The sequence below is a fragment of the Cibotium barometz genome, chromosome 18, assembly GCF_041138505.1.
Source record: "Cibotium barometz isolate CiBa-2024 chromosome 18, ASM4113850v1, whole genome shotgun sequence".
Taxonomy (NCBI): domain Eukaryota; kingdom Viridiplantae; phylum Streptophyta; class Polypodiopsida; order Cyatheales; family Cibotiaceae; genus Cibotium; species Cibotium barometz.
Window position 1 is genome coordinate 24,167,513 of NC_141063.1, and position 25,419 is coordinate 24,192,931.

The window sequence follows — 25,419 nt, forward strand, 5'->3', positions numbered from 1 at the left end:
AGGACGGTGATAGAAGAAGGTGAGAAGCAAAAAGGCGTCAAGAAGCAAGACAACAAAAGAGCTTCATCAAAGAGGAGATTATCATCATCAAATTCAAGATCTTCAGCAAAGTGAAGGAAGGAAGCAAAACGAGAAGCGAGAAGAGACGAATGGAAAAAAAATACAAGATTTTTCCGTCAAGATTTTCGTCTATTTTTTCCGTCAATCTGGTTCCGTCCATCGACATATCTCTTTGGAGCCTTGGAGTCTTGAAGAGGAAGCATTGGAGCTTCCTTGTAAAGCTTTGGATGTGAGACTCAGAGGTGGAAGACAAAAGTGCCAGGATTTTTAAAAAAATGCATCATCAAAAACGCAGCCGTGTGTTTTTTCCGTCAGTCGCTCTCCGTCAGTGTTTTCCGTCAGCGTCGTCCGTCCGTTGAACCGCCCACGTCCGTCGCCCGTTGCCGTTTTGATCGTCAGCTAGTATGGTTGCTATGCAAGGTGAGAAGTAATCCTTCTACAATCTTAGGCAACGGCAGTAGCAAAAACAGGTACATCAACGAAGCATCCAAAACGCAAAAGCCGTCGCCTTCCATGCGTCATCCGGCACTGCATTCCATCTGCCGTCGTCCGTTCATGTCCGCAGTCGTCCATCTTTGCTGCTGTTTCCGTCCGTCGACGTTCCGTCCAAGCCTTGCAGCAACAAGAGCTCAACAATGACGTCATCGCATCCATCGTAAAATAACTGCGTGCGTTTTTTTTCTCCACAAACCTTTGCCTCATTTTTTTTTCATCATCAAAGGTTTTTTTTTTAAAAAAACCCAACCCTTTTTTTACTAAGGTTTTGGAAACCTTTCAAAGCACTCACCTTTAAACCTTCAAAGATTTTCTTCAAGCCCTTCTACAAGGTTTTCTTTAAAACCTCTTGCTCTAAGGTTTTCCGAGCACACAAAGGTTTTCCTTCATTTCTTTCAAGCTCAAAGCAAACGGAGGAAGAAATTATTTTTGTCAATCTCGCTTGGGAACTGCAAGGCATGCATAATTTCTGAAACCAATTAAAATCAGCGCATCAAGCATGAAATCCGATCCTAATTTTTTTAATGAACTCATATGCATGGAAGTCATCTACTATATTGTAATGGACTTAGACACTGCCCTCGTGTTGATAAACAAGTGGTAAGACCTCTCCTAAATCAATGTTCACATTGGTGTATGTATTTATGCATCATGATGAAGTGGAAGGTGGAAGCAAGAAGCATATTGAGGAGCACATGCATAAGCTATTGAAACATGGGTGGCAGCCTTGTGTTAGTCTATGTGACAGCTGGACTAAAGAAGCTAGCATGATTAGAAGGAGATATGTACGCATGAAGCGTGTCTACCATGAGAAAGGATTGGAGAAGCACGAAGATGCAACCAATGAAGCCAATGTAATGAAGAATGGTACATCCAAATCCCACTTGAAGATTGTATTTTGCAAGAAGATGGTTTCATCAAAGTGAAGGATCAACAAGGGTAGTGCACGAAACCACTATGGAAGAGAAGGTACCAAAGATGTTACTAAGGTTGAGAGGAATTATGTAAATTCCTCAAATGTTCTACATAAGAAACTCTTCTAATCGAGGAGTAGAAGTGTTACATTACCGTAACGCCGCTACGGGCATTACCACAAGAGGAGACGGCCTCTGGCTCACCACCCAGCCATAGAGGAAGAATGAGGATTGCCCCTCATCCCCCAGGCTATATAGTGTGTGGCCTGCCGTCCACACTAGCCTGGCCGCCCATGACTCCGCATGGGCGTCCTCTCCCACTGAACCCCGGACATGGCCATCCGGTCTGCCGTCGGTCACAGGCATTACAGCCTACGTGACATTATCTCCCCCTTAAGAAGAGTTTTCGTCCTCGAAAACAAACTGGGGAAACCTTTTGGAAATTGCACTACGGCGTTCCCACGTTGCTACTCCTCATCCCTATCTGTCCATTTAACAAGTACCTCCTGGTACACTTTACGTCGGGTTTGTCTGTCACGATACTATAGAATCTTTTCAGATTCATGTGGTATCTTTGGTGGCTCTATCAAGTCCACCAAAATCTCTGGAGAAACTGCGTCTCTAACCCGTGAACTGATTTCTTCAGTTTACTGACATGGAAGACAGGATGAACTTGAGAACTCTCCGGTAACTCAAGTTTGTACGCTACGTCCCCAATCTTCTTAAGGACCTTGAAAGGACCGCAATATCTAGGAGAAAGTTTATCACACTTTCCCGTTTGCATGGTTGCTGACTGCGCAGGAACCTTTAAAAATACAAAGTCACCTTCTGCAAAGGTCACTTGTCTGCGTCCTTTATAGGCAAATGTTTTAGCGCGATTTGTGCGCTACGAATGCTCTCGCGTGCAGCTTTGAGCATATCATTCATATCTTCAAAAGGGAATCCTTGACAGATTGAATCTTCTCCTTTTCTAGGCCTACAGCCATCAGAGATCTCGGCTGGAATCCATACATTAACATGAATGGTGTAAATCCAGTCGTCGCTGAAAGCTTGGAGTTGTTATAAGCAAACTCCAATATGGGCAAATATTCTTCCCAATTTGATTGCTTCTTACTTACATAAGAACGCAACATATCCTCTAGAATTTGGTTAACTCTTTCAGTTTGACCATCAGACTCCGGATGATCTGCCGTACTCATACTCAGAGTAGTATCCAGCTTTTTGAAGACTTCCCTCCAAAAATGACTGTTGAACTTTCTATCTCTATCCGACACTATATCTGCGGGCAAGCCATATAGCTTGTAGAGATGTTCAATAAAGAGTTTTGCCAACTCTGGCGTTTTAACAATTTTCTTCGTGGCAATAAACTTTGCCATTTTAGTTGTCCACTACTACCCACACCGAGTCATTCCCTCGACTCGTCTTGGGTAAACTGGTAATAAAATCCATGGAAATGCTTTCCCATTTCCCTTGAGGAATCTCCAGCGGATGGAGTAGTCCTCCAACCTTAAGATGTTCATGTTTATTGACCTGGCACTTACTGCATTTCAGCACATAAGTCTGGACGTTCTTAAACAAACTAGGCCAATAAAACTGTCTTTTTACTAGTGCATAGGTCTTCTGAATCCCAGGGTGACCCGCACTTGGACTATTAAAACTATACCCCGAAGACTCGACTAGCCTCTCCGGACTAACTCTCGCTTCGCTATCCGCCGCACCTACGGCTAGTCTCTCCGGACTAGCATTACATGCCGGTGAGGAAGGTGGGCGCGGTTGTGACAAAGTGCGTACGCGTACAGCACGCCAGACCTCTGTAAAGACAGGATCATGCTCACACAAGCCGTGATATGGTATTTCAACCAAAACCCCAAGGCAAATTTCATGCCTTGATTTTGCATCATGTCATTAGCACAGAAGCTAATGTACTGGAGAGCACTCTAGTAGCGCAAGTTCTTAGACTATGCTACTAGATATTTGTAGACTACGCTACCATGTTGCATCACCAACTTGTTAAAACTTCTCCTTGGAAAGTTCTACGGCCATAGGAGAAATAAACTAGAGCCAATCTAATCATGCATCACAAGGATTAGTTCCAAAGCTGAGAGATACCTCTCTCTTAGAGTAACATCTTTGCACAAGCATATGCTCTAGAATCTTGTTGAGTTTCTAACTACCATCAATCTACGGATGGTTAAACTCCACTCTAACTCAGAGTAAATGTAAGTTTTGAAAATTTCCATTCAAATATAACAATCAAACTTCCTATCTCTTATGCCATACTATATATGCGGGCAGACCATATAGTATGTGGAGATGTTTGATAAAGATTGTTGCACCACTACGGGTGTCTCGAGTTACATCCAATCACTTACAACTCTGTTGCTATTACCAGACACATCCCTTCAAGTATTATCTGGACTCACACAACTATTCGAGTTTATGTTGATACTCATGGATTGTGGTTCGGTAATTTAAAATGTTGATCTAGAGTATCTTTCACTCGAGGATCTTAATGTTATTAGCAGCTATGTATTAGTAGTGAGTAACTACGTACCCACTATCATCACACTAGTAAGTAACTACGTACCCACTATCATCACACTAGTGGCTCCATACTAGTCTGTGAGTAACTCCGTACCCAATGGCATACCTCCCCCGAGTGGGAGTACCATATACAGCCCTCTATAACAAGATGCTTAAGTTACTTGCTGCTAAGAAGTGACTGCACAAATTGACCCCTCCATTGCACATTGCAGTACAATCTCTGGTATTACAACACAAATTTTTGGACGTCCTTATCATAGAGGTCAACTTAAAAACTAGTGCATAAGTCTTGTGGAGTCTCGGCCGACCTAACCACACCACTGGTGACTTCCTACAAAAAATGTGGCGCCGAAGTCACCACCTATGTACTTTAACTCCGTAAAGTACATGGTCTCATCTATCATCTATGGAAAGTTGTAAAACATTCCTGCGATGGATATTTATCACCCTAAAATCATTGTGCACTATTTTAGTGTGAAGAGCTTTTTTCCTGGGTACCATGGTTCACCCCAAGCTCATCTTTTGCTAAATTCTCCGATTTAACAAAGATATGTCTGCCTCTGAACACTTCGGTTCAGCCCCAGACTTTGAGTTTACTTCTTAACACTCCGGTTAAGTCAAAACTCACCAGATACAGTAGGATTTACCACTAAGCTCTCCGGCTTAGCCTCCTATCCTAACTCAGCCCAAGTTTATGTACACTTCATATGTCGGATCCGATACTAACAACAACCAGGCTCATCTGGAGTGAGATACTACTCATTATTGCCATGTAAAACCTTATTAAGTCCTAGAAATGCTCCACTCATTCCTTAGGGGTCATACGACTCATAGGGTTTACACGCACATGAACTTTGTAAGCAACATAGCCTGTCATGCAATATTACAATTGCTTATGTAGGAAAGTAATATATTTTCCAAATTCATATGGTAGCAACTAAAATGTGCTCACAATTGCACACATATGTTGAACATAGGCAAGACTACGCTTGCAAAATGCTATAGGGCGTCCCCCATGCATGAAACTGTCCAACCAAGCTAGTCTTACTGCTAACCTCTAGATTTAGATCACTCCGGAACTAAATCACTCTGTTAGCACTAGTACACCATCATGGTCTTGCTACCTAGAGCTTCTCCGAACTCTGTAACTGGGTTTTATCCCAACTCATGGCTATATTTGTAATTTTCAAAGTTCAAATTTTATCTTGCACACTTTATCACTACGGACAAGTGTACATACAGACCTGCCAAAGAGTCAAGTTACATGCACAAGCCTTGGCGTCCCATTCCACCAAGACTACAATCGATTCCGTGAGAATTGATGTCCCATACCATCAAATTACCACCAAACCAATTGATGTGACATATAAAAAGGCTCTTTCCCCCCTCGAAAGATCACCACAAACTCTCGAGCAGTGGGATGTCGACGCATGGCAATAAAAAGAAGAGAAAACCATGCTTAGTAAGTTTAAGAACAGTTCTCTTCGATCAACTTCTATAAGGGCATTGAGCATTACATCTCAAGATTATACCCCTTCAGATTTGTTTGTCACTACAAAACAAACACAAATTTGTCCGAACAAAACTTTAACTCTAGCAAGACGACGCTCGCAAAAGTGGAAATTGAAATCTGGCGAGGCTACGCTCCCAGAGTCTAACACTAGTCATGTCTAGAGAGTACGTTGCTAATGGGGTCATGTGATCAAGGCTACTAGCAGAAAACGCGACCTCAATCCCAGCTATCTTAAATGCCATTGACCAATTTTAGAAGTCATGACCATGGCAAGACTGCGCTTGCAAAAGTGTCTCTACGGACTACATTTGTTCGTCACAATGGACCACATCCAAGTAGACATTTTTCATTGGGTCTAAGCACATTGGAGCCACGAACTTCTTCTTGTGGACTTTCAACAAGAACAATGTGTCTGATCTTCTTTCATATTACTTTGTGGTAAACCACATGGTTAAACCACTAACAGAGAGAATATCATGTATTTATGTATTGTCAACGAATACTTCTCGAACTACGCGAGAACATTACCATCGATTTCTCTCTTGCCACCTTTAAAAAAAATTCTAGTGCACTACGGCACAATGTGGGTATGAGTGCACTTACGACGTGACACCAACATGTGCAAGACTGTCAATGGTTCAGCAGACATGGGCACGCTACGGCACCCTTAGACGTACGTGCACCGCACGAGCAAGTGCGTTATGCCACAAATGGCCAGGTGCACTACGGCACGACTGGGTTGGACTCTACCAATGCGTCCACAACTGGTACCAAACATTGGAGGATGCAGGCATTGCGCATATTCTCGCGGGCTACGGTCATAGGCGTGTTCACTAGGCACAACGGCCATAGAACGGCTTTGTCTCGAAGGACTCGGCACTACGGCCGTGGGATTTGTCTCTCTTTTAGCACGCGACGCTACGGTCGTGTGCGGTGGGTCTCTCTCGTGGAAAACAGGCACTACGGCCACACGGCACGACGACCGTGTTGGGTTTGTTTGCGTGGGGTGCACCATTGTTTTGTGTTTTTTTTTTTTGGTTTAAAAAAAATAAATAAATAAAATAAAATAAAGTACGGGCCGGGCCGGCCCTCGCCGCTTCGGGCGTGGCCGCCCGCCCGTGGGGAGTGTCCAGGTTGGCCGCCCGTTGCCAGGTGTGCGCTAGGCATGCCTAATGCGGTATCAAGGGCTGGCCGCCTATATTTTTATTATTCATAAAAATGAATAATTAAAAATATATTAAAAAAACAAATGGTTTTTTTTTACCCTTTTTTTTTTTCTGGCTGCCGCTGGTGCCTGCAGCGCTTGGTTGGGCTGGTGGCTGGCCTGGCCGCCCAAGGCTGGCCGTGGCCCTGGCCGCCCTCTAGGCGGGCGCCGCCCGCTGGGCTGGCCGCCCACTGGCTGGCTTGGCCTGCCTGGGCGCCGCCGTGGGTCGTCCCCCCCCCCATTTGACGGCTTGCAAAGGCCAGTATTCACAGTCGAGGCTGGGGGCTGCGTTCGCCCCCCCACACTGGTCAAATCATTAAATTGAAATCTGTCAAGTCTTTGCCCCCTCCCACAGTGCTCTTACGTGAGGCTGGGGGCTGCCGTTTAGCCGTCAAATGGGGCTGCTCTTCGCCCCTTCCACCTCCCCCGCACACACAGTCTAGAGAAAGGCCTCTTCTTTGAACAAATTCAACGATTCCTTCGCAGCAGCCATTCAACGCAGCAAAAAGAAAAGCTCAAATTGCTTACCTCCAATTCACTTGCACTGTGTGTGTCGGGGAGAGAGAGAGAGAGAGAGTTCTTCCCCTCCATTCTTCCATGGATGTCTCCCTCCACACCCTCCATTCGAGATAAGGATAAGGAGATTGTGGATGAAAACCATCGAGTGGGCTCCGGTCCCCCGTTCACGCGCAGGCTCTGACAATCCCATCGAACCACGCTCTGATACCAGTGTTACATTACCGTAACGCCGCTACGGGCATTACCACAAGAGGAGACGGCCTCTGGCTCACCACCCAGCCATAGAGGAAGAATGAGGATTGCCCCTCATCCCCCAGGCTATATAGTGTGTGGCCTGCCGTCCACACTAGCCTGGCCGCCCATGACTCCGCATGGGCGTCCTCTCCCACTGAACCCCGGACATGGCCATCCGGTCTGCCGTCGGTCACAGGCATTACAGCCTACGTGACAAGAAGCATGTTTACTAGAATTGGGAGTGAACCACATTACTCTATAACTCATCACTTTTGTAAAAGCCTAATTAATAAAGGCTACCTACCTTATCATCTATCCTATGGTTGAGAGGGAGTCATTTTGTTCTTGTATGTCCAATTCTCACCTTGCTCCATGTTTGGCATTGTCCCATGGTGGCATTGAGAGGGGGTGTTGAAATATATGATGTACAAGTGATAAAGGGTGAGAGAAAGAGGTCATGTAGGTGTGAACACACCCCAAATAAAGTGGGCATGTGGGTGGAAAAGAGATTTAGGGTTGGCTCTATATAAAGGGCAGCAGGATTCACTTTTTGTAACACAACACAACCAACACATGAGGGTGAAGGTTAAGCCAACTTTGGAGTGGCTGAAATAGAAGGTAATATAGAAGCTTTATATACATCTTGTGTTCTCTCTCTCTCTCTCTCTCTCTCTCTCTCTCTCTCTCTCTCTCTCTCTCTCTCTCTCTCTCATATATGTTGCTCTATCTTGCCATCAACTATTGCTTCCGTTGTGCACACTCCCCATTATTTTGACATGGAATAGGCAAAGCTTTTAACTAGGTTGTTGGGTAAAATAGATCCAAGATAGTGCTATTGGTAACCTCAGTCTGTTCATTTGTTTCTGAGTGGAGAAGTCTATCTTAGTACCTAAGTTGGAGAAAAGTGTGATCTAAAAATTATTGCAGAATCTAGTCTCTGTCGGAAACAATAACTTTTGGCAACCCATGATGCACAAAGATCTACTTGATAAACATAATCATGGCTTACTGAGAAGTCAATGTTTTCTTATAAGGTAAGAAATAGGCTTGCTTACTTAAACGGTCCTCTATAGTCTAAATCATGTCATTATGACCAGATGTAGTACGCAAAACCCACATGAAGTTCATTGATATATGTTCCCAAGTATTATTAGGGATTTGTAAAGGTGTGAGAAGTCCTTGGGTCTTACCTTTATAGCTTTTAATTTTCTAACAAATAGAACATTCAGCCATAATTTTTTCTACATCTTGTTAAAGATAAGGCCAAAAGAATTCTCTAGACACTAATTGTAAAGTAGCCGAAACACATCGATGACCCATGTATGGTGATTGGGGCATTTCCTCCACTATAAACTATCTGAAAGGTTGAGTAACACACAATTGCTTCTAAAAGAAAAGGTAACCATCATGACACGAGTAATCACCAATAAGGTTCCAATTATTGTCTATAAGCTTGATGCAAACCTCAAAGAAATTAGGGTCATTCTAATAAGACTCTCTCATAGGTTTCAAGGGTTCACTCTCAATCATGATAGAGATGTTGTGGACACTAGGATGTCTACTTAAAGCATCTGCCACAATGTTTTCCTTCCCTGGTTGATATGGATCATGGGTTGGAAACTTTGGATAAATGAAGCCCATTTGATATGGCGGTTCGAAATCAAAGGTTGGGTCAACAAAATGACGAATTTTTTGTTGGTTAGTTTTGATTAAAAATTTAGATCCCATTAAATAATGTTTCCAAAGTCTCAAGGCATGAATGACAGCAAATAATTCCTTGTCATATGTACTATAATTTCTTTCTACTAGTTTAAGCTTACAACTCTCATAGGCAACGGCATGTCCATCTTACATGAGAACAGCACCAAAACCTTGTCCACCATCAGTATAACTACCACAAAGAATGCTCATTGAAAATCCGGTAGTGTAAGAACTATTGCATGAGTAAAAGCTTTCTTAAGCTCAGAGAAAGAATGGTCTTGTCTACTAGTCCAGTCAAAGTGTCTAGATTTCTTAAGAAGTTCAGTTAAAGGATGTGCAATATATGCAAAATTTCTAACAAACTTCCTATAATAGCTACACAAGCCAAGGAAAGATCGAAGTTCGTGAATATCACGCGGTTTGGGCCAACTAGCAATGCTTTCGATCTTTTTAGAGTCTACTCAAATACTATCAACAAATACAATATGTCCCGAGTATTCAATTTCCTCTTGAAAGAAATTTCTCTTATGAGGATTTACATAAAGCTGATCCTCTTAAAGAAGTGAGAACACTTTTTCCAAATGTTGTTCGTGCTCTTGACGATTTTTACTGAAAACTAAGATATCATCAAAAAACACTACAACAAAATTTTGATGTTTCAAGAATATTCTATTCATCATTCTGTTAAAAGTAGATGGGACATTAGTCAAACCAAATGGCATAACTAAAAACTCATAGTGACCAATTTAGGTTCTAATAGCAGTTTTGAAAATGTCTCCTTCATCCATATGAATCTAATGTTACTAAAGACTCATAGTGACCAGTTTAGGTTCTAATAGCAGTCTTAAAAATGTCTCCTTCATCCATATGAATCTGATGTTACTAATCGGACTTGAGCTCAATTTTGCAAAGAACTTGTGCTCCCTTGAGCTTGTTTAGAAAGCCATCCACTCATGGTATCGGATATCGGTTCTTCACAATAACCTTATTTAAAGCACAATAATCAATACACATTCGATATGTCTTATTCTTCTTTTTTATGAGAAGAACTGGAGCACCAAATAGAGAATTTTTGGATCTAATAAGTACTTTAACAATTCTTCAACTTGTTTCTGAATCTCTTTTTGCTCAAGCATATTAACTTGATAATAAGGAGCTTTACATGGTAGAGAGCTTCCAGGGATTATCTCAATTTTATGATCTTTTGGACGAGGTTTAGGTAAACCAAGAGGTAGGTCATCTATAAAATAGTTAGAGAACTTAGAAATACAAGGATCATAAGCGGTTTAGAGCCAGCCTAAGCACTAAGTTGGTTGACAAGAATAAACAATGTCTTCTCCTTCTTTCTTATAGCTCTTTTAACTTGAGTATGAGTTAAAAGAGGACCTCAATCACCCTTAGTCTGACTGAAGACAAATACTAAAAATGTTCTCTTTTCTTTTAATGAGTTTATTTCCAACTCTAGATTCTTCACCTCTTTACTGCAATTGTACTTAGTTCCCTGAAATGCAGCTTTAGTGCAATGCATCTAGGTTAAGAACTTTTATTGCCTTTTTGAAAATGAAATCATGAGAACTACCATCATCATGTAAATTTTTTTTTTAAATCTTTTTATTTTTCCTTGAATTCTCAACAAAGCATGAATAAGAATCTTACCTTCATCCAAATAGTCAGGATTGGATTACCCTCTTGCTTGAGTGAATTGTCATCGTCAACCATGTTGACATAAGCCACAGGTATGGAGTTCTTTTTCTTCTCTGGACATTCTCATACAATGTGCTCCTCCTTCTGACATTTGTAACACCTGACAATACGATTCTTCAACTTGCCATTTGAGGGCTTATTGTTATTATCCTTTCAAACATATCCTTTGGCTTCATCCTTACCCTTATATATCCTGGATTTATCAAAATTACTCAAAGGAAAAGATGGTTAAGAAGACTTTGCATAAGACTTTTCCTGCATTCTAGAATCCCTAGAAATAAAAAATTTAGGTTCAGAATTGAAAGCAAGATCCATAGCAGAATTGAGATTACGAGGAAACATATTAACATATATCCTAATAGTAGGCTTGAGACCGGCAATGAATTTTCTTCTTTGCTCTCTTTCGTTGACCTTCTCGATCACTTGAACCTGCAATAGAATATCATAGAATTTATTGATGTAAACTTGGACATTCTCTTTCTCCACTTGGCGTAAAGTATCCCATTGTTGACAAGCTTTAGCCTTGTATTGTGAAGTAAGAAAATGTCTCTTTAAAAGTTTCTGGAATTCCTTCCATGTAGTAGGTCGATGCTTGCGCTGCTTAATCCCATTCCACCATAAAGCAGCACTTTCAATCAAACAATGGTAAGCACATTTAAACATCTATTTTCGAGAATTTTTTGCTTGAAAAATAATCATCCAGCTAAGCGAGCCATGTAATAAGCACTCGAGCGTCTTTCTTCTCAGTATCGTTCTGGAAAGTGAATGCCTTTCGGTTAATCCATGAGTCTTTCCAAGAACTCTGGGCACACAATGTAGCCGCATCTAACATGATCACTTTCCTCTTCATCGAATCTGAAAAATCATGTTTACACTTAGAACGCTTAATACGGTGCTCTAACTCACGCCTATGATCATGCTCATTTGCTATTTTCTATTAGTGTAGCAATTTGTTCTTGCATAGTAGGTTGTGCAGTAAATTGGCCATTGCAAATAAATAATTAAAAAAGTGTAAATTTATAACGCGAATAAATAAAATAAAGATGGAAAACTTAGCTCTTACTACCCCTTGAACCGTGTTGAATTCGGGTTTGAAATTTGTCAAAAGGTTGATCTTAGCACCATCCTTTACTCAAATTTCGAATGAATTCTGAGCGTGGTTAATAGTCTTGAGTTTTCGGTCAACTTCAGCAAGATTTTAAGCCACTTCAAATTTGTAGAGAGCATTGAAGAATCCCGCTGAAAGCTTTGATTTTAATGGGGAGCTTGCGAAGAGTGCTTCCAAAAAATTTGTTTTAACCCCCTTTGGTATTGCCCGAGAATTTTTTGCAAGAGGCTTACCAATTCTTCAAAGTGTTTAATATAATTATTCTAGAATTTTACTGCATATCTTATGTAGGATGAAAATGAAGAGCTCTATCTTTTTGCTAATCCTTGTAGCTTATGAGAGAATTTTTTAAGCATTTAAGCTTATAAAAGATATAAGATTTTAACTTAATACAAATTAAACCTTATCTTTTTAAATCTCTTTACTTCATTTCCTTCCAGCCGTTGTAGTGACGGCAAGAAGAAGGAGAAAAAAATTCTCCCAACGCTGATTTTACCGTCATCGCGGATTTGTTGAAGAAGGAAATAAAACCTTAATTCTTTTTCTTTGAAAGCTTAAAAATCAAGCTTAATTAGTTTTCAATTAAATAATAATAATAATAGCCTACAGAAAGCGATTTTCCTCTTCTTTCTCAAATTTGATTTGAGAGCCCATCATAGCCGTCCATTATATGATTGTGACACCTCCACTGGTTTAGCAATCTCACAATTAAGCTCAAGCCTCCTTCAATTGTTCATTCCATCCATTCGGTCGGTCTGATCGTGGAAGGGTTAAGAGTTGGGAAAAGCCATTTTTCATGAAAAAGGGTGGTTTTTGGTTTATCCAGAGGGGTTTTCCACCTTTTTTTGCCTTGTGGTTCTTGCTCTTTGGATAAAAGCTTACAACCCTTCAAACCTTTTATTAATCCTTCAAGTTTTTAAATAGCTTACAACTCTTCAAACCTTTTATTAATCTTTCAAGCTTTTAAATCTTGCCTCCATTTGTCTAGACCCATAGCTCTCATACCACAATCCAGGAACCACTTCTAGGAAAAAAGAATAAATAGAGACTTGCAAGAAATATATTATTCACAAGTTCAACATATTCAAGAATTAAATAGAATAACTTGCAAAAATACGTAGCTCATGAAAGCGACATACTAATGGGTGCAATCTTTCCTCCTCATGTGTGTGGCGTCTCCCCACACATGAGTATTTCTGTAATTTTATTCCAAGAATAGGACATAGTCTCTAAAAATACAAAAAGTGTGATTTTCCTTGCACAGCACTCTCTTATGCTTAAAATAAAGTGTCCATAAATTGTAGAGAGAGAGAGAGAGAGAGAGAGAGAGAGAGAGAGAATGTAGAAACTATATATATATATATATATATATATATATATAGAGAGAGAGAGAGAGAGAGAGAGAGAGAGAGAAAGACAAAGACAAAGATAGGCTTCCTCCTTATAGGTCATCATTTTTTTAATATGAAACTTGAATTCAATAACGCCATATGGGTAAATGGACTTTAATGAAATGTATTAAGATGTTAAATTAAAAGATAAAGAACTAATTTAGTATACGGACTAAAGGAGTAAAACTAATCTCTTGAAAAATTAAAAAGTGCATGCATCCAAAATGTAAAGAATCGTAATTTAATACACTCATGACTGTCCATGATGCAAGTAAACCAAGGAGTAGGATTTAAGTTGATTTATTACAATTAAATTTTGAAAATGCTCATGGATTTAAAAGAACATGCTTGAAATATTTTATTAAAATGAAATTTGAATAAATGACATAAGTCGTGGATTTAAAAGAACATGCTTGAACTGCTGAAAGACGCATCTTCAAATCTTGCTCACAATTAAGAGGAGGGAGAAGGGTAGGGAAGGTGGGGGTGTGGGTGTGGGTGTGGGTGTGGTGGGGGGGCACGGTTAAGAGGGGTGGGATGGTAGAAAATTACTAGCATTAAGATCACAACTATCTCCATATGCACTTCTATCTTCCTCTCTTTGAAGTTGTGTGGTTGGATTACTTAATGGATTGTACAAGGATAACAAATATAAATCATGAAAACATTGTAGCATTGGCAATTAAATGTAACCTTTTTTGGAGAGATTTTTACACACACTTCCCCAATCATAGGAAGTAAGACTCAAGCCAAGCACCTCCATCATCGTGGGACTTTGAAGTCCCAAACAACCCGCCTATGTGATGGCTTGGTGTTTATAAAATAAAAATAAAAAAAAGAGGATGAAATTGGCACCCTAATGTTAGTCAAAAACTTGAAGGGAACAAAACTATGAATAGGTAAAGAGTTAACTCTAGTGTAAGGTGAAGAATCAACTAGTGTCTATATGAAGATGAGAAAGCACACAAATGGATAGTTTTGTCATCATAGATGGGTTTTTGTTTAGGACTTCCACAAGCTTAAACCCCTAGACCCTCAACCTTCACACAAAACATATCTATCAACCACTTTATACTTAGTCTCATAGGTCATATTGGCCTACAACCACATTAATAACTCTTTCTCCCTTCATGTACATGTGTGTATGATCGTGCACCTATGTTGTTGAGGTATACATCAACTAGAGTTTTGCCTATTTTTCTATTGTTGGCAATAGTTAAGTCTACAAAGATGAGAAACCACACAAATGGATAGTTTTTTTATCATGGATGGGTTCTTGTTTACGACTTCCACAAGCTTAAACCCCTAGACCCTCAACCTTCACACAATGTATCTATCAACCACAACTCAACCTCATATCTACTATAACCACAACACCCCAAGTAGCTAATTACTAGGGACTCTCTTTGATTCAAATAAAGTGCTTCTTGTTACTATTTCTATACTAATTAAAGAGACCTTTAATAATCTCATATTTATACTTAGTCTCATAGGTTATATTGGCCTACAACCACATCAATAAGTCTTCCTCCCTTCATTTATGATGATGCACCTATGCTATTGAGGTATACATCAACTAGAGTTTTGCCCATTTTTCTATTGTTGGCAATAGTTAAGTCTACAAAGACGCGAAAGCACACAAATGGATAGTTTTTTCATCATGGATGGTTTCTTGTTTTTACGACGTCCACAAGCTTAAACCCCTAGACCCTCAACCTTCACACAACGTATCTATCAACCACAACTCAACCTCATATCTACTATAACCACAACACCCCAAGTAGCTAATTACTAGGGACTCTCTTTGATTCAAATAAAGTGCTTCTTGTTACTATTTCTATACTAATTAAAGAGACATTTAATAATCTCATATTTATACTTAGTCTCATAGGTCATATTGGCCTACAAACACATCAATAAGTCTTCCTCCCTTCATATACATGTGTGTATGATGGTGCGCACACCTATGCTGTTGAGGTATACATCAACTAGAGTTTTGCCCATTTTTCTATTGTTGGCAATAGTTAAGTCTACAAAGATGAGAAAGCACACAAATGGATAGTTTTTTCATCATGGATGGTTTCTTGTTTTTACGACGTCCACAAGCTTAAACCCCTAGACCCTCAACCTTCAATCAAGGTATCTATCAACCACAACTCAACCTTCAATCAACGGTCTGCTAGTAGGTAATTAGAAGGGACTCATTATTTTCCCTCGTTGATTCGAATAAAGTGCTTGTTTGTGATTATTTCTATACGAATTGAAGACCTTTAATAGTCTCATTTTATACTTGGTCTCATAGATCATTTTGGCCTTCAATCACATCAATAAGTCTCTCGCGTTGTGTCCATATTAACACAAGATCTCTACAAGGATACAAATGTGCATATCTTGCATTATCCTATGTATCTCACATTTTAAAGTTTGGTCCCAATTTTTCCATTGTGAGATAGAATTTGGTCCCAATTTTTCCAACAATGTTGCACTAAGCTCAGTAACATACATCTCTGCAATTCATTGCTCCTTGGGAATTAAATTAATTACTTGGATAGCTTGTGAAACAATTGAACAAGTCTTCACTTCAAAATTCTTCTCCACTTTATCTTTCATGTATCATCTAGTCAAATGGCTAGATCGATGCATCCCATATATGCAAACCACTAGCAACCATATGATCATGAAGACTTGGATCATGTTATATCTAATAAGAAATTGTGACAATAATTGGTCATTACTCATTCTCCCATTCTTCACATCTTTGATTCAGATGTTTCATGCGATTGTCACAACAATTGGTCATCACTCATCCTCTCATTTTTCGCACCTCTGATTCAGATGTTTCATGCAAGCTATGAACTCATTAAGTGATATTGCTTAATTGCTCCATAGCTATGCTCTACTTTGCTTCACTTCGTGGAAATCCAACCATAAAAGCCAATTTCAAATCTTCAAAGCTCACTTTTTCCTCACCTTTTAGAGACCTAAACCACCCACCTACTAAACTAGTTCACCAAATGTACCAAAGATTTGTGCAAAAATCTCCACGTTCCGCATTAGATCCGTATCGCCTTCAAACTCTTGCATCAGTTTAGCTACTTGAGCTAGCTTGATCTCATACCTCTATTTAATTCTCTTGCACCCCTCTTCATGTTTTTTGGGCTAGCCTCAACAAGTATATTGCAAGAGAGGCTACAACTAGAGACATGGAGTAGCTAGTTATATATATCCTCCCCCTAGCATTCAATATAGAATGCTGTCTAGGCACATAAGGTGGTATCATGCGCCAACTCTCATGAGGTTCTCAATGTAGGTTCTCCTACTATAGTTATTGACTGTGATTCTCTTAATAATCCCAAATAGGTTAAGGCTCTTCCTAACAAGAAGTTTGTAGTTTTAGTTGGTAGTGGTAGTATTACAGGATTAGCATTTCCTTATCGTTAATGTATTAATGGTAAGGGCAATATTAGAGGATTAGCATTTCCTTCCATTAGTACAAGTTTGAAATTTTCTCTTTGATCAATTGATTCCTCAATGAGCGTAATCTCGTGATTCTTGGTGTCTTAGGCCAATAGCACTACCTTGCATATATCAGCGTAATGATGCAAACCTAAACTACGTCATAACTTATAAGAGAATGGATGTTTTTTCCAATGATCTGCATTAATTGTAATGCATCAAGATTGATCCTATCCTGCTCAAAAACTCAATCCTTTTGAGCTTTTGGAAGATACTCAAAATCTCAAAAAAATCAAGTCTATTATTTTTTATTTTCTTATAAACTTACGCGTACAATATAAACTGTATAACACATGTTATGACTCATGTAGCTATACACCTATGTTATGATAATGTACAACATAATATATATAATAATGCATGGTAAATTCTTTCCATGTTTGAATAGTATGAATTCATACACATAAAATGACTATATAATTTATTGCAAAAATCATACAATATACTCAACTTGAATCATGACATGTCGAACATATGCTTAAAACGAAATGTCCAATAATTAGATTCAATTTGTACATCATTTCTTTTTCAAGTACAACATAACAATCTACTTACATTGTTAAGTGGGACATGTGTCACTCAAGTGATCGGATGATTTTGTGTCGTGTCAATTTTTTTGATATCCGTAGCCGATAAAATAAGTTTCGCATATTAAAACGAATATATGGACAAGGAATAAATAAAATAACCCTAGAGTGCACGTGATACACTATTTATGGATAAGCTGTAAAGAAAATAACCCTAGAGTACATACTTAACAAAACGTTTATGGATAATGGATAAATAAATACCCTAGAGTGTGTGAGATACCCCTAGAGTGCATGTGATACACAAAGTGGGCCCTTTCAAGGCCACATAAAATTGCCCTCTAAACCCAACTTGTTTTCATGCATCGAAATGCTCAATTCTTGCAACCCAACCCCCCCTAGAATGCTTGTGATACACCATATTTTTGGATAAGCAATAAATAAAATGCCCCTAGAGTGCATGTTAAAACCGATGTTTATGAATAAGGGATAAATAAAATAGTGTGCATGTGATACCCCTAGAGTGCATGTGATACAAAATTCCAAGGCCACATATACAAACAATTGACTTCTAAACCCAACTTGTTTTCATGCATTGATATGCTGCGTGCACCTATGATATCCTGCATTGCTAAACCCAACTTGTTTTCATGCATTGATATGCTCAATTCTTGCAACCTTTCACATGCACCTATGAAATATTTGTAAAATTTTTTATCGAAGATTTACTGTGTGAGGACTGCTTCTCTCTATCATGAAGCTTACAAAGGTGTTCTGATCGGGTGGAGACAAACATAACCAGCAGTACACTTACTGGTAGTGCATGTTATCTTTTTGAATGCTCAGACACACAACCCCCGCAAAAACTTTTTTTAACACTAATAAGATATCATATTCAATCATGCAAGCCAAATTGAAGTTCATATACGTTAAAACTTTGCATGTTTACCTGTTTTTTTAATGAGAACTTTGATGCAATTCAGCTAAAAAAATGTGCACATTTTTTACACATACAAATTACATTTTGACAACAATGTTCAAGCCAACGGATGGACTACTCTCATCTATTGCACGATACCCTTTCAAAAACTTAATGTGCCTAGCATGACAACTGATGAAATCCAGCTTCGTGAATTACTTTGATGACTCAACATGCTGTCCAAGTACACCCTTGAACATGAAGCAAAGAGAGAGAGAGAGAGAGAGCTCCAAGTACATTAATCATGGTACATCCCATACACAGCTTTGACTTCAGCACACATTTCCCAGCCTTGCAGGCCACATTAGGTTGATCAGTGAAGGCATGTACTCCACACTCTGCTGATCTGTATCTTCAACTCTCATCTATTGCACAGTAATGTTTACATTGCATAGTTTCTTAAGATTATGCTAACTGAGGAACTTTTTATCTTGGGACAATTTCCCAATTTGTAAGGATTTTGAAGACACCTTAGAAGAAGAAAACAAAGAAAGGACATCTTGATGTCTCTCCACAACACAGGTCAATTCTTCCCTTGAACACAAGGGGGAGAGAGAGAGAGAGAGAGAGAGAGAGAGAGAGAGGCTTTACCCTGTATATTAATTACGGTACGTCCCTTGCACATCCTGTTTGGTGCCGTCAACAGTTTGATTTCCGCACCAGGTTTACCATGGTCCCGAACATCAGTGAAAGAATGAACCTACTGTACATTCTGCTAGTCTGTACCTTCAAGTTCATCAACATCGTCTGGTAAAGTATCATCCTCTAGTTCATTGAGTACTATCTCACTGGGATCTGCAATATATGGCAAAGACAGTACAGAGTATGATACGTGAGAATCTTCTCATGAAAAGAGAACTTCCAACTACCACTAATCCAGAAACAAAAAGGGCCCAGCATCTCGTGATGTTATTGTTAGCTAGTTGAACATGAAAAACTTCAAAGTGAGGTTACATGGAGAGAAAAGGGGAAGAGGGGTGGGGTAGTTTGGTCGAAGGCCGGCACTCCTACTGGACAGCATATTGTTGTCGCTATTGGGGCGTTCTACCTCTGCACTTCCACCCTCAAGATGAGCTTTGGACATATTGACAGGTTCCACAATGTGAACATGACACCTCATGGCAAGGGACTTCCGTCTACGCCAAGGGTCATGTGGACTAAGGGGGTTCCGTACCTAGAACTATTCTCTAAGATTAGTGATATAATCCAACGGGGTTAGGGAGCCTTGGGATTAGAGGAAGCAATCTGATACAGGGACCTAGTTAATAATACTAATTATACTGGCTATTTATGACCAGACAACTATTTATAGCAACAGTATATTATTGTTCACAGAGAGTTATTGAGGAATAAGATTGCGGATTGCAGATGTTCAGAGAGTGTTATGTAGTTGCGTAGTATTTGCAACTATGATTTGGGTCTATGTTTTAGGTGAAGCAATTATGCTTTGCTAGATGTGAAGATTCTTTCCTTCGCAGATGTGTGGATAAAGCGGTTATGCTTTGCCAGATGCAAGGTAAAGCTTTTTTACTGAGATAATTATGAGGATCTTGGTGAAGGAGATGGCACATGCGGAAGCATATACAGTAAACATATGAGAGAGTGCAAAGGAAATTGAGAGAGTTGGAAAAGATCGCCTTTCATAACAGCAGTAAAGCTTTACAATGACAATGACTAGCAACTGAGTGTTGAACTATGTGCAAGGGAAGTGGATGATGAGTGAATAATGGGAAACTGTCACCATTTGGTCCATCTCCATTTTTGGAGCCACTTCTATGGGACTGTCATTCCATAGAGCGGCTAGATTTGCGCCATGTTCACATGGGGCCAAGCCAGTGTCCCATGTGAAAGGGCCAATCTTATGGTGTCACGTGGACGGGAGCCAGATCAGCGCCACCTGTGTGTGACCAGTGCTGTGTCACATGGACAGGAACCAGTTTCGTGCCACCCGTGTGTGACTTGCTTTGTGTTGTATGGACGAGAGCCTATTGGTGCAACCTAAGGGTGTTTGAGGACTCTACAGATCCAGGATGGTAGATTGAGTTAGCATTTGGATGCTTTTTGGAGGCCGGGAGGGGCCAAGATGGTGTCTTACCTATGGGACTATCACTCCATAGGAAGACCAGGACATATTTATTTATATCTGTCGCGCCAGTTTTGTGCCCGACAAGAACCTCTTGTACAAGTCTCATGAAAGGGAGAGTTCGTCCATTATTTGTGCACATGCATTTATGCCTGGATACATATATTTTTTTTTGCATGACTTGTTTGTGTGTCTGCTTGTTATACCGTACTAGTACACTCGACGGGGACGCCCCCAGTGTACCGTGGAGTGCTGTTTTGCTGACTCGGTGGTGTGGCGTGTGAATAGGTGGTAAGTATTTTCATTTTTGCCTTTTTAAATGGTAAAATCCATAAACTTGAGTGGACCTTAATATTTATAAGATATTGTGTTCACACTCAATTTAAATAGAGGCTAGACACTTGCAAATGAGGGTGGGGCCCAAAGTAATAATTTGATTAAAGGTTTTATCACATTTAAATAAAAGCTTTGCAGGTGGATATTTCCTTCTACACGGCTGCTACCCACCTTCTCCTCCACGCCTGCTGTAGCTGCCCCTTCACGCCGCCTCCACGCCTGGTTACACTCGCCTGTGTGCTGCCCCTGCAGTACCCGCCTATTTGCTGCCTTGTGTACCTGCTGTACCACTTGCAGTACCTGCTCATTTACTGCCTTGTGTACTTGCTGTACTTGCTGGCTGCTTATGAGTATCTGCTGGCTGCCCACGTATACCTGACAAGTACCTGCTGTACCTGCTGGCTGAATACCTGCTGTACCTGCAACTGTTGGCTGCCCGCGCGTACCTGCTGGCTGCCCATATGTACCTGCTGTACCTACCCTGTGTACCGGCTGGTTGCTTTGTTTACAGTTGCTGAAGCTTCCATTTTGGAGTACAAAACAAGGGAAATCGTCTTCACTACTGAGATTTGAATTAAAATCCATGCCAAGTATTTATTTCAATATTTTATCTCAAATTCAGATAATAATTCAAGTTAAATGCTGTTATTTCAAGCTTTGTGTAGGTAAGTTTCTTCTCTAGTTGCATACACTCTAGAAGATCATTGGGAAGAGGTTTCTCCCACGACTGCCCTGACCGCGCCCTCATTTATAGAGGAGCCAGTGAAGGTCAAGAGGGTATGAGGAAAAACCAAGTACAAAGCTTAATTGGAAGAACCGGGAAACGTTCCCTCCGCGGTGTACACTGTTGCCTGCGTTAGTCCGGGCGTGCCCGTTTGTGCACGGTCCCGGAAGACCAGTGAAAGGCAAGTGTACACCCAGTGAAGGTGGGAATGAGCCTATGATTTAAGGCTACTCCGACCAACACTTTCTTCATCGGTTTGAACCAGATCTGTTTAGTTGTCTGCCCTCCCTAGTGAAGGAATCTAGCCTTTTCAGACCCATGACACTTGTACAAATATAAATACTCCAAGAAATACAATAAGTATTGAGGGGGGGGGAGGGGGGGGGGGGGGGGGGGGGGGGGGCTTTCCGGCCCTAGTGCTGGTGTCATTTGTATTTTTCAGTATTTCCAGTGTTTATGTTGCTGGTGTTGTTTCCATTGATTAATAATAATTAGATTAAGTATTCTAAATATGTGTATATTGTCTTCCGATCTGTAGGCCTCTTGTAGGGAGTGGTCACATTGGTATCAGAGCCCGGTCGTCTCTCTTTCTCAAGAGGAGACACGGAATTTTGGAGATCGGAAGCAAGCACGAACACTTAATGGGGCAACCCATTGGAAGTACCGAATTCGAGGGGCCAATCAAGTGCTTCACGAGGCATAAGCCTCTTGAGAGAGTCTATGACAATGCATACATGGGACAGCCATCCCGTGGTAAAGAACCCATGCATGAGAAAGAGCCCAATGCATTGAGAGCTAAATTGGAGCACATGAAGAAGCTTTTGCAGGCAAGGAGCAACACCTGAAATTTCTACATGAAGACCCCCATGTACGAAGTGTCATTGAAGCAAAGAAAGCTGATGCTATGGTGGATATGACCTTTGAGTCCATGGCTCGTGAAGTGGACAAGAAGCCAAGGGAGTTGGCACTCTCCTATCTCATCCGCAAGGGTGATCTCAAGGAAGGAGAAGATGGAGAGCTAGTATTCAAGAATCCACCTGGTTTGAAGCAGGGAGACCCAGCATCTCAACGGTTGAGGTCTTTTATACACAAGGAAGAGGTATCGGTCACTTCTCACCATGCATCTACTCCTCATGGGACAAGAGGCAACAAGTATGTGCATGTTGGAGCTAGTGGGCGACATGATGGCCTTGTGCATGGAGAGAGTGGTTGGCATACAAGCCGAAAGACTTTGCCCATTGAGTTGTCTCGTGGTGAGACATTGCATCATTTGGGGAGGTCACATGCATCGGGGCCACAAATTCAAAATGCACCGTGCCTTTTGAAACATCTTTGGTTGCCCATGAAGCCCATGCAGAGAGGGTTGCCCCATTGGATAAGGGGAAGAGAAAAAGAGAAGAACATGTACTACATCACAAGAAGCTCAAGGAGTTCAAGGCAAGGGACAAGTCCGTGAAATTTGATGCCTTTCATGGAGAGTATGATGCCTCTAAGGTGCTAGCTTTTGACATTGCTTTTAGTGATGAGGACTTCACTGAGAAGTCCAAAATTCGTCATGCAAGCATGTTCTTGAAGGGGACACTATCCATTGGTGGATCACTGAAAAGACCACCAAAGATCCCATTTGCACTTGGAAAGAGTTTAAGGACATATTTTATGCCCAATTCTTGCCTCCTAATGCGGAGCAAACTCTCACCCAAAAGTGGGATAGACTTGAGCAAAAAGATAATGAAAGTGTGCAGCAGTATGTCAATAAGTTTTGGAAAGTGTTGCTTGAGGTAACTCCTTTATGCAACTCTCTGAGGATGAAAGAAAAAGAAAGTTTCGCTCCGGGTTGCAACCAGCCTATCGTTCGGGCATTGAATTGCACCTGAAACACACTCTACAGCAGCTTATAGTCTCTGCTCTTGCTACAGAGCAATTGGTGCTCAAAATCAAGCAAGATCAAGGTGGTTCTAAGGGCAAAGATAAGGCTGTCCCAAACCTGCAAAAAGGTGGACAGCAAAAAGAGCTTTTGGGATGTCCAGAAGGGAGGTAAAGTTGAAAATACCTCATCCAAGGATCATGTGCCAAAGAAGAACAAATTAGGCTTGACCCCCGAGCAAAGGGAGCAATATGCAAAGGAGGGAAAATGCTTTTCTTATGGCAGTAAAGAGCGTATGTTTAGACAATGCCCCAATTGCAAACAAAAGCATGAGGAAAAGCAACCCAAGGCAAATGTGCATGCGATTCCCGATGTGCAGGGAAGCACGCAGCATGATGGAAAAGAGAGGATGGTATGCAAAGCATGGAGTCAAATCAAGGATCAGCGCGCTCTATTTATGTTTGATGATTGTGCAACAGATAATTTCATCTCTACCCAAATGGCAGCCGCCTTGGCCATTGAGATTGAGGACATGGGGCCTCAAATTGAAGCAGAAGCTGCCTTTATTGGTAAAGAGGTGCAGGTTACCCCACTTATTGGGAAGTTGCGCATACATATTCAGGGTTATCTTGATCATGTGCATTTCTTGGTTGCCCCACTTAATGGATGTGATGTATTGCTTGGCAAGCCATGGCATCAGAGACTTGAGCCTCGCAAAGAGTACAAGACAAACAGGATTTCCTTTATGCATAGAGGCCACATGCATGTTATTGATGCTGGCAAGGAAGGGGATTCTATCCCAATTGTATCTCACATCCAGATTAATAAAGCAATGATAAAAAGTCTTTCTGCGTACTTGGTTTTTGTTCGTGATAACATTGACCCGAGTCATGAAAATGTGGATGTTTTGACTCAAGATAGGCTGAATTTTCTACATGCATACAAAGATTGTTTTACTGATGCATTGCCAAGTGAACTACCTCCTCAAAGGCCCGAGGATCATCGCATACATCTTGTGCTAGGTAGTTCTCCACCTAATAAACCCGCATATCGTGTGAGTGCCGCACAACAAGAAGAGATCATGAAGCAGGTTAATGAGCTTTTGGAGAAAGGTTTGGTTCAGCCAAGTTCCTCACCTTTTTGCTCTCTCGTGCTTCTTGTTCAAAAGAAAGATGGGTCATTCCGCATGTGTGTGGATTATAGAGCTCTAAATAAGTTCACCATCAAGAATAGATTTCCAATCCCGTGCATTGATGACATTTTGGATAAGCTTGATGGCTCCGCTTGTTTCAACCGTATTGATTTGAAGAGTGGTTATCACCCGATACGAGTGGTGCCAGAGGATGTCCACAAAACTGCTTTCAGGACAGCTTTTGGATTGTATGAGTTTTTGGTGATGCCTTTTGGTCTCACCAATGCCCCAGCTACATTCAATCGTATGATGGATAGGATATTCCGACCCCATCGAAAATTCACAGGTGTATTCTTTGATGACATCTTGGTTTTCTCCAAGAATGAGCATAGGACTCATTTGGCCACAGTGTTTGAAGAATTGCAGAAGCATAAACTCTTCATTAATGCCAAGAAAAGTGAGTTCTTTCTTTCAGAGATACACTATTTGGGCCATATTGTATCCAAGGATGGTGTAAGAATGGATCTGCCAAGATTGAAACCATTCGGAATTGGCCAAAATTACAAAATGTACATCAAGTACGTAGTTTTCTCGGGTTATGTTCATATTACAGGCGCTTCATAAAGCATTTTGCTATGATTGCCACGTCTCTACATGATCTCACGAAGAAGAAAGCCACTTTTAAATGGACCCCTAAGGAGCAGGATGCCTTTTTGCAACTCAAGAATGCTATCATATGTGGACCCGTCTTGATTGTTCCCGACTTGCAAAAGCCATTCATGGTGGAATGTGATGCATGTGGGAATTGTATAGGGGCTGTCCTAAATCAAGGTGGTCATGCAGTTGCATATGAGAGCCATCGATTGCATGA

The 25,419-nt window shown here is 40.7% G+C and overlaps 1 protein-coding gene across 1 annotated transcript in view; it reads right to left on the minus strand.

Annotated features, from left to right (window-relative positions):
* Nucleotides 1-18,414: 18,414 nt before the first annotated feature.
* The window catches only part of DBR1 (debranching enzyme 1), a 47,612-nt gene continuing 40,607 nt past the window's right edge, over nucleotides 18,415-25,419 (minus strand). Inside the window, exon 9 of the mRNA XM_086812345.1 lies at nucleotides 18,415-19,204. Within this exon, the coding sequence (XP_086668471.1) occupies nucleotides 19,125-19,204 (80 nt within the window). The 3' untranslated portion in view covers nucleotides 18,415-19,124. The remainder of the gene's footprint in view (nucleotides 19,205-25,419) is intronic.